General features: G+C 40.2%; 1 protein-coding gene across 1 annotated transcript in view; it reads left to right on the forward strand.

Moving 5' to 3' along the window:
- Positions 1-2,919: 2,919 nt before the first annotated feature.
- Positions 2,920-14,876, forward strand: part of LOC120032553 (zinc finger protein 2 homolog) — a gene marked incomplete at both ends in the record, with an annotated part of 39,227 nt that continues 27,270 nt past the window's right edge. The window contains one exon of the mRNA XM_038978695.1: positions 2,920-3,559. Coding sequence (XP_038834623.1) covers positions 2,920-3,559 — 640 coding nt within the window. The remainder of the gene's footprint in view (positions 3,560-14,876) is intronic.

The following is a 14,876-nucleotide window of genomic DNA, read 5'->3' on the forward strand; positions in this document are numbered from 1 at the left end:
CATAATACTGGATCTTGCTGTCATTTAGTGGCTCCTTATGTTACGCTAGGAAAACAGTTTTCATGGGCACAGAAATATTAAATAATTTTACAGTTTGCTCAATCCAATGGTTTTTAACAGAGTCATCTTGTAATCCAAGATGGCGTAGCAGTAAGACATGTTTGTTGTAAATGTTATGTTTTTTTCATCTTTTTTTGTATGTATTGCAATATATTTCAATCTCATGTCAGATTTCAAAAAAGCTTTTCGGCGAAAGCATAAGATGCTATTATCTGATGATAGCACAACAGTAAACAAAGAGAGTAGCATATTTCAACACTGCAGGCACGACACAAAACGCAGAAATAAAATATATAATTCATGCCTTACCTTTTTGTTGGCACTCCAATATGTCCCATAAACATCACAAATGGTCATTTTGTTCGATTAATTCCGTCGATATATATCCAAAATGTCAATTTATTTGGCGCGTTTCATCCAGAAAAACACAGCTTCCAACTTGCGCAACGTCACTACAAAATATATCAAAAGTTACATGTAAACTTTACCAAAACATTTCAAACTACTTTTGTAATACAACGTTAGGTATTTTTAAACGTTAATAATCGATCAATTTGAAGACCGGATGATCTGTGTTTAATACAAAAAGAAAACAAACTGATGCAACTTTTTTGGTAATGTGCCTCTCTCAAACAATTTACTTCAAGTGACCCTCATTTACGATGGCCGTACTTCTTCATTACTCAAAGGAATAACCTCAACCAATTTCCAAAGACTGGTGACATCCAGTGGAAGCGGTAGGAACTGCAAACAAGTCCCTTAGAAATCTGGTGTCCCAATGAAAACCCATTGAAAAGACAGTGACCTCAAAAAAATAAAAATTCTGAATGGTTTGTCCTCTGGGTTTTGCCTGCTACATAAGTTCTGTTATTCTCACAGACATGATTCAAACAGTTTTAGAAACTTCAGAGTGTTTTCTATCCGAATCTACTAATAATACGCATATCTTATATTCTGGGGATGAGTAGCAGGCAGTTGAATTTTGGCATGCTATTTATCCAAAAGTGAAAATGCTGCCCCCTACCCCGAAGAAGTTAATCACGGTACTCCATTTTGTTTATTTTGTTTCTGTCGGCCCCAGCCTCGAACTCAGGCCCTGTGTGTAGTTAACTGACCCTCTCTGCCCATTCATTCCCATTTTACCTGTTGCTGTCTTAGCTGATTAACTGTTGTCTTACCCGTTGTTGTCTTAGCTAGCTCTCCCAATCAACACCTGTGATTGCTTTATGCCTCGCTTTATGTCTCTCTAATGTCAATCTGCCTTGTATACTGTTGTTTAGGGTAGTTATCATTGTTTTATTTGACTGCGGAGCCCCTAGTCCCACTCAACATGGCTCAGAGAACTCTTTTGTCCCACCTCCCACACATGCGGTGATCTCACCGAGCATAACTGGTGCCTCCAGAGATGCAACCTCTCTTATCGTCACTCAATGCCTAGGTTTACTTCCACTGTACCCGCACCCTACCATACCCCTGTCTGTACATTATGCCTTGAATCTATCCTACCACACCCAGGAATCTGCCCGTTTTATTCTCTGTTCACAACGCACTAGACGACCAGTTCTGATAGCCTTTAGCCGTACCCTGATGTTGATGTTCTGACTATCCTACCGATCCTTGACTTCGGTGATGTCATTTACAAAATAGCCTCCAACACTCTACTCAGCAAACTGGATGCAGTCCTTCACAGTGCCATCCGTTTTGTCACCAATGCCCCATATACCACCCACCACTGCGAACTGTATGCTCTTGTCAGCTGGCCCTCACTACATATTCGTTGCCAAACCCACTGGCTCCAGGTCATCTATAAGTCTTTGCTAGGTAAAGTCCCCCCTTATCTCAGCTCGCTGGTCAGCATAGCAACACCTCCTTTGGCCACCTTTCCTTCCAGTTCTCTGCTGCCAATGACTGGAAGGAATTGCAAAAATCGCTGAAGTTGGAGACTTATATCTCCCTCACTAACTTCAAGCATCAGCTATCTGAGCAGCTTACCGATTGCTGCAGCTGTACACAGCCCATCTGTAAATAGGCCACCCAATCTACCTACCTCATCCCCATGTTTTTATTTTCTTTTTTTGCTCTTTTGCACACCAGTATTTCTACTTGCACATCATCATCTGCACATCTATCACTCCAGTGTTAATGCTAAATTGTAATTACTTTGCTACTATGGCCTATTTATTGCCTTACCTCCGTACTCCATTTGCACACACTGTATATCGTTTTTTCTATTGTGTTATTGACTGTACGTTTGTTTATCCCACGTGTAACTCTGTTTTTTTTTGTCTGACTGCTTTTCTTTATCTTGGCCAGGTCGCAGTTGTAAATGAGAACTTGTTCTCAACTGGCCTACCTGGTTAAATAAAGGTGAAATACAAAAAGTCTTAACTTTCTTGACAACACCCAAATGGATACTGTCATTAACGTGATTCTTCAATAATTACACATAATTCTTAATACTATAGCAAACGTTATATTAAACAGGACATTCAAACGAAACATACAATTATAATCCAAAGTAGTGTGAAATGTACTCATAAGCAACCTGGAAATGGAGGTTACTCCCCTGAGTTTTCCCCCATTCACATTCAGAATATATTGTGAAAAACTAAAATCTTTGCTCACCATTTTTGCTCCAGGCAGATATAGTACATCCATAACTATTGGCATCACCTTTTACACTGGATTTACCGCTGTTCTGGGCCTTTAATCATCTGTCTGACTTTTGTTTACACAGGAGAGATACGGGACTATCGTGGATCTTCTGGGGAGCCTCAACAACCTCATGATGCTGTAGAGGCAGAGAAGAGTCTCTCTGGGTCAGAACACCTCAATAAACACCTGCAGAGATCCACAGGGAAGAGAACTCACTGCTGCTCTGACTGTGGGAAGAGATTCACCTCCTCATCAGACATTAAAATTCATCAGAGGATCCACACAGGAGAGAAACCTTTTAGCTGTACTCACTGTGGGAAGAATTTTACTACATCAAGCCATCTGACAGTCCACCAGAGAACACACACAGGAGATAAACCTTATAGCTGTGATCAATGTGGGAAGAGTTTTACTACTTCTAGCTATCTGACAGTGCACCAGAGAACACACACAGGAGAGAAACCTTATAGCTGTGATCAATGTGGGAAGAGTTTTACTACATCTGTCTCTCTGACTTTACACCAGAGAACACACACAGGAGAGAAACCTTATAGCTGTGATCAATGTGGGAAGAGTTTTGTTCGATCTAGCTCTCTGACAGTGCACCAGAGAACACACACAGGAGATAAACCTTATAGCTGTGATCAATGTGGGAAGAGTTTTGTTCAATCTAGCTCTCTGACAGTGCACCAGAGAATACACACAGGAGATAAATCTTATAGCTGTGATCAATGTGGGAAGAGTTTTGTTCAATCTAGCTCTCTGACAGTGCACCAGAGAACACACACAGGAGATAAACCTTATAGCTGTGATCAATGTGGGAAGAGTTTTGCTCACCGAAGCAGCCTGAAATCACACCAGAGAACACACACAGGAGAGAAACTTATAGCTGTGACCAGACATAATCTGATAAAAGATCTCTGACCAATCATCAGAAAATACATGAAGCAGTTGTTAAATGATGTCACAATGTAGAATGTTTTTAACACTGTAGTGGGAGTATTTTAATGATGTCACAATATAGAATGTTTTAACATTGTACAAGGAGTATTTTAATGATGTCACAATGTAGAACCCTAAATGTTTGTCCCCTGTTCTATTGATTTCAACATGATATGGATATTAGCCTCGGGGGAAAATCCAGGCTCTGAATTGAAAGAGTACTATTTATGAGATTTAGTAAGTACACATTATTCCCAGATTCCATGTGGTTTTTGAGCTGTTAGTTTTAACAGGACGTGCAACCTCATCTCCCTCCTGTCGCACAATTGATTTCAACATGATATCGATTAGTTATGACAAAAAAGTGTTGCGTTCCTTTGTTTAGCGACCCCTACATTTACATGCATCACTCCACAATGTAGCTGATTGTCTTCTGCAGGTTGTCCTCTAACCAGTGAGGTAAACGATATCTCCCATTTCCATGTATTTTGTTAGTTGTGTTAGTTTCAACAGCACGAACAACCTGATTTCCCCCCTAATCGATATCAGTGATTTATTGCTGCTTGTGCAGTTTATAAGGAGCTTGTTTAAGAAAATACAAGAAATATGATTATTGTGGCAGATGTTTGTGTAAATAGCACGTTATGTTTAGGTTTTCAATTTATCCCAAACTGTTTCTGCATATTGGTTATTGATTTGGACACGTTAAAACTGTGTTTTGACATTGAGGCTATCCCACCTAGCACAATGTAATTGAAAAGACGTTGAAAATAAAACTATGCAATCAAATATTATTATATTTTTTTTTTTATTATACCATGCCTTACCATTAAGTTAATTATTGACAATACATATTAACAAAGGGGTGTCCATTTGGTTTTGATCGTTCATATTTACAATTCATGTAACTTTTAGTAATCATAATTATTTATGCAACCAACTGACAATTTTCGGGTATAATTATATTGACATTGTTGCCCTTCTTTTAGAATAGCAGGGTTAATTCTCAGATGTGCCAACCCAAATGTACTAGAGCATGACATTGGGGACTGGGCCCCGATCCAACAACATGCCTATTGAGTGATCCCTGAAAAGAGAGAGAAGCTCTGCAGTTAGGTGGAAAGTTACTACGGATAGTGCAGGAGTTTCCTCTTGAAATCAGACATGTCTGCGTTAAGGACAACTTTGTTGCTGATTTTCTCAAGGGTGGGCAGTCATAGTTGTGCGTTTAGCCAGTGCGTTGCCATGGATCACAATTTATTTTGACTGCACGTTTTTCCGTATTGGTGATGAGTTTAGTTTGGGCTCTTTCCAAGGGGACGAGAGTTCTAGAATCTAGTGAGTTTTAGAAAGACGAGAGTTCTAGAAGCTAGTGAGTTTTTGGGAGACGAGAGTTCTAGAAGCTAGTGAGTTTTAGGATTCTATAGAAAGAAAAAGGAGAAAAAAATAATACGATCGTATATTATTATTTAGAAATACGTGTTTTTTCTTGTTTTTAATTGTTTGCAGCCAGTAGACACCATGTTTATATTGTAGAAGGTGAAGCATTGTAGTTGATTATATTGAGAAATGGAAGTTGTTTTCTGTTGGTGGTGAGCAAACTTGTCCAACAAAAATATAGGATTTATTTGTTGTCTTAAGGGGAAAGGTGTTCCAGGCTTTGGTTTTTCCATTTATGTTTTGAGGTTGGACTTTAGCACGTATAGCTTGTTAGCACATAGGGCGCACTGATTGGTTTCACCTCGTTAGTCAGTATGTGTAACACCAGTTCTTTTGTTTGCCTCTTCTTGGGCAGATTTAGTGGGTCTCATGGTGGGTGTCTTTTATGTCCCAGTTGTTGTTACTAGTCAACCTTCAGTGGAGACTGAGAGCAAAACTGCAAGATTATGTTATAATACTTTTATTGCATCAAATGGTTGTTTTATGCAACAGAATAGAGGGTTCTTATGACTATTGTGTCTGTGTGTTCTACTTAGGATGGGCCTCTGGGAGATAACACTGACAGGAGATTTACAATGTCTTTTGGGTGATAAAACCTAAAGAGACCACATTCCAGAGCATGAGTTAATGTTTCTGTTCTATATGGTATCAGGGAGAGATGACCTCAGGGACAGACCCTGGTCTCTACACAAAGAGTGCTGTTTTTACAGCAGATACTGTCTGCTGAGAATTATAAGTATCTTTCATACAAATCTTAACCTTGTGACCCGTTCTATACATCTGTTGTTCGTCATGTAGGTTGAAAAGGGTGTATCTTGGCTATGAAAGACCATTGTACTTTTGTCCCGTGGGTTGACCAGCCATCATTATCGTAGAGCACTCAATTGATTCTCTTTATATGTGTACGTTGTATTGACCTGCTCCCTTATTAAGTGAATAAAGATTTAGTTTAAGAATAACTCTGACTTGTGTGATAAGTTTTCTCTCATTTGATATTAAAGAAATTAACCAGCACATTTGGGGATGTGAATCTTGACTTGGAAACCGCTTCTAACGACCTGGGTAAATGGTGCACGAGGGATCCCTCTAACTTGATCTCAGGGAGACCGCATTTCGGGAAAGGAGCCGATGGACCCACCTTTGATCTGAGATGCAGCGAGCCGAGTGGATACCACATCTTGAACATAGTTTAAACAAAAGAGGTGAGCGAAACACGCAAAGGGGAGTTTTTATCAAAACCTCGTAGGCTCTGAGTGTGTATTCCAGCGTGAGGGGGGTCACCTTGGAGGTGTAAACAGGGCCCAGTCAGGAGGCTCTGAGTGTGTATTCCAGTGTGAGGGGGGTCACCTTGGAGGTGTAAACAGGGCCCAGTCAGGAGGTTCTGTGTGTGTATTCCAGTGTGAGGGGGGTCACCTTGGAGGTGTAAACAGGGCCCAGTCAGGAGGCTCTGAGTGTGTATTCCAGTGTGAGGGGGGTCACCTTGGAGGTGTAAACAGGGCCCAGTCAGGAGGCTCTTAGTGTGTATTCCAGTGTGAGGGGGGTCACCTTGGAGGTGTAAACAGGGCCCAGTCAGGAGGCTCTGAGTGTGTATTCCAGTGTGAGGGGGGTCACCTTGGAGGTGTAAACAGGGCCCAGTCAGGAGGCTCTGAGTGTGTATTTCAGCGTGAGGGGGGTCACCTTAGAGGTGTAAACAGGGCCCAGTCAGGAGGCTCTGAGTGTGTATTCCAGCGTGAGGGGGGTCACCTTGGAGGTGTAAACAGGGCCCAGTCAGGAGGCTCTGAGTGTGTATTCCAGTGTGAGGGGGGTCACCTTGGAGGTGTAAACAGGGCCCAGTCAGGAGGTTCTGTGTGTGTATTCCAGTGTGAGGGGGGTCACCTTGGAGGTGTAAACAGGGCCCAGTCAGGAGGCTCTGAGTGTGTATTCCAGTGTGAGGGGGGTCACCTTGGAGGTGTAAACAGGGCCCAGTCAGGAGGCTCTTAGTGTGTATTCCAGTGTGAGGGGGGTCACCTTGGAGGTGTAAACAGGGCCCAGTCAGGAGGCTCTGAGTGTGTATTCCAGTGTGAGGGGGGTCACCTTGGAGGTGTAAACAGGGCCCAGTGAGGAGGCTCTGAGTGTGTATTTCAGCGTGAGGGGGGTCACCTTAGAGGTGTAAACAGGGCCCAGTCAGGAGGCTCTGAGTGTGTATTCCAGCGTGAGGGGGGTCACCTTGGAGGTGTAAACAGGGCCCAGTCAGGAGGCTCTGAGTGTGTATTCCAGTGTGAGGGGGTCACCTTGGAGGTGTAAACAGGGCCCAGTCAGGAGGCTCTGAGTGTGTATTCCAGTGTGAGGGGGGTCACCTTGGAGGTGTAGACAGGGCCCAGTCAGGAGGCTCTGGGTGTGTATTCCTGTGTGAGGGGGCACCTTGGAGGTGTAAACAGGGCCGAGTCAGTAGGCTCTGAGTGTGTATTCCTGTGTGAGGGAGGCTCCTTGGAGGTGTAAAGAGGGCCGAGACAGTAGGCTCTGAGTGTGTACTCCTGTGTGAGGGGGGCTCCTTGGAGGTGTAAAGAGGCCCGAGACAGTAGGCTCTGAGTGTGTATTCCTGTGTGAGGGGGGCTCCTTGGACGTGTAAACAGGGCCGCGGCAGTAGGCTCTGAGTGTGTATTCCTGTGTGAGGGGGACTCCTTGGAGGTGTAAAGAGGGGCGAGCCAGCTATCTGTGTGAACTGGATGAACTAGAATCTGTGTTTACTAAGACAATTTATGATATAGTATAAGATAGTAAGGTGCACCTGTAATTATTTTAAACCTGTACCCCATTTTAGAAGTATTGAAAGATGTAAATGTATGAGTTGCATTATCCTAGGAACTAACCATGAGATAGAAATGTGAAAATATTCCTGCAGGTTAAAACCTTTCTGGACTACCCATCCCGGATCCGGGATCATTCTCATCAGAAACGCTGACTAGCATAGCCTAGCCTAGCGCCACAGGGATATCATATAATTTCATGAAATCATAAGTCCAATACAGCAAATGAAAGATAAACATCTTGTGAATCCAGCCAACATGTCCGATTTTTAAAATGTTTTACAGCGAAAACACACTATATATTTATGTTAGCTCACCACAATAGCCAAAAACACACCGCCATTTTTCCACCACAAAGGTAGCTTTCACAAAACCCACAAGTAGAGATAAAATTAATCACTAACCTTTGAACAACTTCATCAGATGACAGTCTTATAACATCATGTTATACAATACATTTGTTTTGTTCGAAAATTTGCATATTTATAAGTATAAATCGTAGTTTTACATTGCAGCCACGTCACAAATAGCACCAAAACAGCCAGAATAATTACAGAGAGCAACGTGAAATACATAAATACTCATCATAAAACATTTATGAAAAATACATGTTGTACAGCAAATGAAAGATAAACATCTTGTGAATCCAGCCAATATTTCCAATTTTTTAAGTGTTTTACAGCGAAAACACAACATATATTTATGTTAGCTCACCACAATATCCAAAAACACAACGCCATTTTTCCACCGCAAAGGTAGCTTTCACAAAACCCACAAATAGAGATAAAATTAATCACTAACCTTTGAACAACTTCATCAGATGACAGTCTTATAACATCATGTTATACAAAACATTTATGTTTTGTTCGAAAATGTGCATATTTAATAGCTACAAATCCTGGTTTTACATTGTGAATACGGCGCCATAATGCACCAAATTGTCCAGAGAAATTTTGGACAGTCACGTAATCTAACCAAAAAACTCATCATAAACTTTACTAAAAAATACATGTTGTACAGCAAATGAAAGATACACTGGTTCTTAATGCAACCGCTGTGTTAGATTTAAAAAAATAACTTTAGTACAAAGTACAGCATGCAATATTCTGATACAGCGCCCAGCATTTCTCCGCCATGTTGGAGCCAACATATTCCACAAAAATACGAAATAACATCATAAATATTCTCTTACCTTTGATGATCTTCCATCAGAATGTAGTGCAAGGAGTCCTAGTTCCACAATAAATCGTTGTTTTGTTTTAGAATGTCCATTTCTTCTGTCGAATTAGCAACTTTGGCGCGATTAGTTGTGCGCATTGTGGCGCGCACATGTCCAACAACTCTTGGCGCATGCAACGAAAAATTCCAAAAGTCACAATAAATGTCGAATAAACTGGTCAAACTCGGTTGAAAATCCATCTTTATGATGTTTTTCTCATATGTATCCAATAAAGTCAGAGACGGAGCATTTCGTCGTGTATACCTAACGCATTTCAGAAGACAATGTCGTGTTCCCTGGTGCGCATCTGAATACTGCCAATAGGGCGGACCTGTCACTCCAAAAGCTCTCATTCGGTCTCACATCAAGCTAGACACCCCATTCAACATTCTACTGCCTGTTGACATCTAGTGGAAGGCGTATGAAGTGCATACAGATCCATAAATATAAGGCAATTGAATAGGCAAGCCCTGACACAGAGACCCATTTTCAGAATTTTCACTTCCTGTTTGGAAGTTTGCTGCCAAATGAGTTCTGTTTTACTCACAGATATAATTCAAACAGTTTTAGAAACTTCAGAGTGTTTTCTATCCAATAGTAATAATAATATGCATATCGTATGATCTAGAACAGAGTACGAGGCCGTTTAATTTGGGCACGATTTTTTCCCAAAGTGAAAACAGCGCCCCCTATTTCCAAGAGGTTAATTAAAATATTGTTGAAAAACAACTAATTGATTAGGTATTTTTGGGGATAGCATTGTGTGACTGATATGAGAGTTGTGTGAATGTGGAAATGAGTCTTAATCTGACGTTTGGATAGTAACATATAGAAATATGCTTAATCAAATGATTGAAATTTGGATAATAAGCGAGATGATATTTTAGAAAGCAACGGAAGGTCTATAGTTCCTGGGAGGCTTGATTTTGCCGTGGTCTCTGGGAGGTTAGAGAACCGTTGAGAATCCCATGGTCATTGTCCGGGAAACAAAAGTTTATTTTTTGTTCTGCTGGGAGTATGTTTGGAGAGCTGCTTCTTAGCATTGTAGAGTCCTTGAAAAAGCAAATGGAATGGTTGTTGTGAGTACCTGAGAATTTCTTACGTTTTATATGGATTTTGTGAATATATGAAAATATGATTAATTGTATGTGTGTATAATGATTACTAGAGATTTGATAAAGTAATACTGGGAATATAATTAGATACAATTTAAATAACCAATATATAGATGAACGTAGGTTTTGAGTTGGTATCTTTCATGGATCATTTGATAAAGATGAGGTTGAAGCATTATTAAACAGTCTGCAAAGTCTGGGCAGTTGTCTCAGAAACTGATGGGAGTGTGTCCATTTTAGGGCAAGTTACCCTAACGATGTAACTATAAAACGCTTATTAGATGTTCTCCGTCCGGGTACTACATTTGAAATAAAACTGCCCTTAAGGGCTGGGAGGTTCTTCCCAGTATGAGAGGAGTTGCTAGATTTATTGAAATAACCTTTTTCCATAAAGTTAGAGTGAACCAAGGTGGCTGACCAGCTGTTGAAGGAGCGTCCCGTCCACTAGATTATACGTCACAGTGGCAGAATCACCTGATAGACGCACATCGCCATCTGCTGACTGGAGTTGGTATCGCAGTTGAGAAAATACTTTCAGACAAAAAGTTAAAAAGCGACTGCCCCTAAAAACAAACGACTCCCTTTGAAAACGGGCGATGTGGCATCAAACATTTATTATAGTGTAAAAATGTACTACAAAGTGTAGCTAAATAGAATAACTTTGGTCATACCCACTCAGCATATGACGTCCAAGGACGTTGAATTATGGGCGATATCAGGTCTGATTGTTGTGGCCGCTATTTCGCCCCAAAATAGTCATCCCAAATTGGGCTGTGTATAACTATGTAAATGTCTCTCGGAGTGACTTTTATCAATATACACTCTAAAAAGTAAAGGTTCCTGGAATATCCTTTAGGGGTTCTTCAAATTGAAACTGTTGGGGAACCCCTAAAAGTTATTTGAAGAACATTTTGGTGTTCATTTTTTTAACTCCCTGTCCCCCCTCCCTCCATTATAAAAATAACAATTTTGATTTAAATTTGCAGACATGTCAGATCATAATAAATAATACATTTACTTTGTATAGTGCTTTTCATGACATTTAAAAAATATAAAAAATAATGATGTACAATAAAAACAACATACATAAAAAATGTTTCATAGGTAAACTAACAATATTGTAGACTTGATGCTAAATACAGATTTTTCAGCTTTAGTGTGAAGTTAATACACATACAATTAACAAAGAACATAACAAATGTTCAGCTGTAGTTTTATATAAGCATGTACACCTATGTTTATGAAGAAACAGATGATTGGTGCATAGGCATACCTTGTCATGGACATAAAGGCCACTCGGGTCCTCATTGAAGAGGTAGGGCAAGAGCAGAATCGCTGCTGTGGTCTCCAGTCCAATTAAAGCAAAGCAATGATCTTACTACACTTGCTAATTTTATTACAAAATACATTAGAGAAAGGGAAGGAATAAGAGCAAATCCCTCTTCTGTAATGTCCTTCAGGGACTGTCAACATAGCAGGATGATGTCCTCACCCCTGCCTCGTCTCTCTACCTCTGATAGTCCTTGAATTCTCTTTTTGTCTATATCCATTCCATGGACTTGATTCATTTCTGAGAAGATCTGAAAAGATAATTTGCACACGTTTGTATGCTAATAGATTTGACTGCTATGTAGGTTAAATGTACACTTCAAATGCAGCTGTCCTACAACATATCTGTACCTTCTTCTTGATCCCAATTGCATTGTGTCCATGTTCTGTCCTATAAGAATTTCAAAGGAAGAGAAAATGTGTCAAAGAATAGTCTTACAAGCATTAAAACATATATATATATATATATATATATATATATATATATATATATATATATATATATATATATATATATATACTAGCCAATACAGTACTGCCATACAGTAACAGTACTGCCATACAGTCCTAATATCACATTTCAAGATATCTTTGTACACAAATTGTTCAATATTTTATCAGGCTGACTTGAAAGATTATACGCAACATTTTGCTGCGTGGCAATACTGTGTTTGGAGTCTGAAGGGCATTTATACAAAAGAGGTAGTCTAGACACTGTATTAATACCATTATGCATTTGAATCCCATCTACAGCTACCATCTAAGATATTAATTTCCCTCCACAAGGGGGCGAACATGTAACGTTTTCAAAATGGGATAGTATTGTACATGTAACGTTTCCAGAATGGGATAGTATTGTCCATGTAACGTTTCCAAAATGGGATAGTATTGTCCATGCAACGTTTCCAAAATGGGATAATATTGTACATGTAACGTTTCCAAAATGGGATAGTATTGTCCATGTAACGTTTCCAAAATGGGATAGTATTGTACATGTAACGTTTCCAAAATGGGATAGTATTGTCCATGTAACGTTATGCCCCCTTGTGAGGTAATAGTATTGCATGCTGTAGCAGGCTATATAAAGAGGAAGACCTCCATTGACGATTCAGTTCGTTGTAACATCTCGTCTGGACAGGTCACCGTCCTTAGTTAGCTAGTTAACGTTAGCTAGTTCATTATCACAAAAGTGAGAACTTCTCTAGATTGGAAACTTACGTTAATGAGTGTAACGCCGACGGTCAAACCAGGCTTTCTAATATTTACGGTAATTAACTATAGTAACGTTATGGAAGTTATTCACAGGAAACCATCATTGTCTTCGTTATTCGTTATTAGTATGTTATATTATTATATATAAATTATTTCGAGACATATTCAGAGCCAAACATCAACCCAACTTAACCTTTTTTTTTTCTTTTTTTTTAAAACTCTGTTTATTAAGTTTTACACACACAGACAAGACAAAGCAATATAAATAATATACTCAACTAGAAAAAATACAAATAATACATATAAAAAAAATAACTTTAAAGATACCATACTTGAGACAAGTTAAACACACCAGGCAGAAGGCTACAAAAGGTTAAAGGGCAATCTATAGTATAGGGACAGAGCAAACACCTCACCATTGTTCCTGTAAACAGTCAAGGGATGGGGTGGAGAAATGCAACCACTCACAGACAGTCAAGGCCACAGACCAACCATCCACTGGACCAAAAAAAAAAAGTTTACAATGCTTTAAAATAAAAAATGAATAATAATAATTTTATGTAGGCGTGAACAGAATTAAAAAATAAAAATAACTGGGAAAAACAAGCTCACACCTTAGTCTCTGCCCGGGCAAGATGAACAAGGCATCCACAGGTCACAATCAATAAGCACATCAACCTTAATGCCCCCCCCCCCCCCCCCCCCCCCCAGAAAAAAACACAGAGAAATGCTCATCCAACCTCTAAGTCACAGGGGGGTCAAATACAGACTTATTTTGGTTTTAATAGGAATGCCATCAGAGGATGGACTGTTTAAAGTAAGACCGGAATGGAACCCAAGCCTCATTAAACAGTTTGGGGTTCCCACGTGAATTTAATTTAATTTTTTCTAGTTTCAGAGAGCACAACACATCTCTCACCCAATATTTATAAGATGGGGGAGCTGCCATCTTCCAGTTCTGTAGTATTAGCCGTCTAGCTAAAAGAGTTGTATAAGCAACAGTGTCCGACTGGATTCTTGACAGGGGGGTACCTATGGGCAGTACTCCAAAAAGGGCTGTAAGGGGAGAGGGATCTATAACAGTGTTATATATATCAGAGAAACATTTAAATATTAATTCCCAGAAACCTGACAGTTTATGACAGCCCCAGAACATATGCAACAGTGTGGCTGGTTCAATTTTACATCTGACACAGGTAGGATCAAAATCAGAGAATATTCTTCCAAGTCTGGCCCCAGACCAGTGGATACGGTGAACCACCTTGAATTGAATGAGGCTGTGTCTAGTGCTAAAAGAGGACGAATGCACCCTGCGCAGCACAGATTCCCAGGTGTCTTCCCCAAGTTCCTCCCCCAAATCCTTTTCCCATCGAGTCTTTAAAGGCACCAAAGAAGGGTTCTGTAAGTCATGAATGATTGCATATACATCTGAAATTGCGCCCCTAGGAAGCTTGTTCAGCTCCAGGATGCTCTCTATAGCTGTATTCGCAGGCCTATGGGGAAATTCAGGTGTGTTAGCTCTGACAAAGTTCCTAGTCTGGAGATAGCGGAAAAAGTGGGATTGGGGGAGGTTGAACCTTTCCTGTAGCTGAGCAAAAGAGGCAAATGTATCATCAAAGAATAATTGGGCTAGTGAGGAGAGGCCTAGTGAGTGCCAGATGCCAAAAGCCCCATCATTCAAAGATGGAGGAAATAAAATGTTCTGATCGATTGGGCCTGATAGAGAAAAGCCTCGGAGGCCAAAGGCTAAACGGAACTGATTCCAAATTTTAAGAGACTGTTTTACAATTGGGTTGACACACCTTTTGCCTAGGGACATTGGGAGAGACGAGCACAACACAGAAGAAAGTGCAGCAGGTTTACACGATTCAGACTCCATCTGGACCCAGATTGGTCTAGGGCCAGTAGAATCAGTCTGCAGCCAGTACAGAAGGGCTCTGAAATTTGCAGCCCAATAGTATGTCTGAAAATTTGGTAGAGCTAAACCCCCCAATGACTTAGGCTTCTGTAAATGTTTTCTACCAATCCGTGGTACCTTGCCATCCCAAATAAAATGCATGAATGTTTGATCCAGTGAAATAAAAAAAGATTTTGGAATAAAAATGGGTAAACATTGAA

The sequence above is a fragment of the Salvelinus namaycush genome, chromosome 39, assembly GCF_016432855.1.
Source record: "Salvelinus namaycush isolate Seneca chromosome 39, SaNama_1.0, whole genome shotgun sequence".
Taxonomy (NCBI): Eukaryota; Metazoa; Chordata; class Actinopteri; order Salmoniformes; family Salmonidae; genus Salvelinus; species Salvelinus namaycush.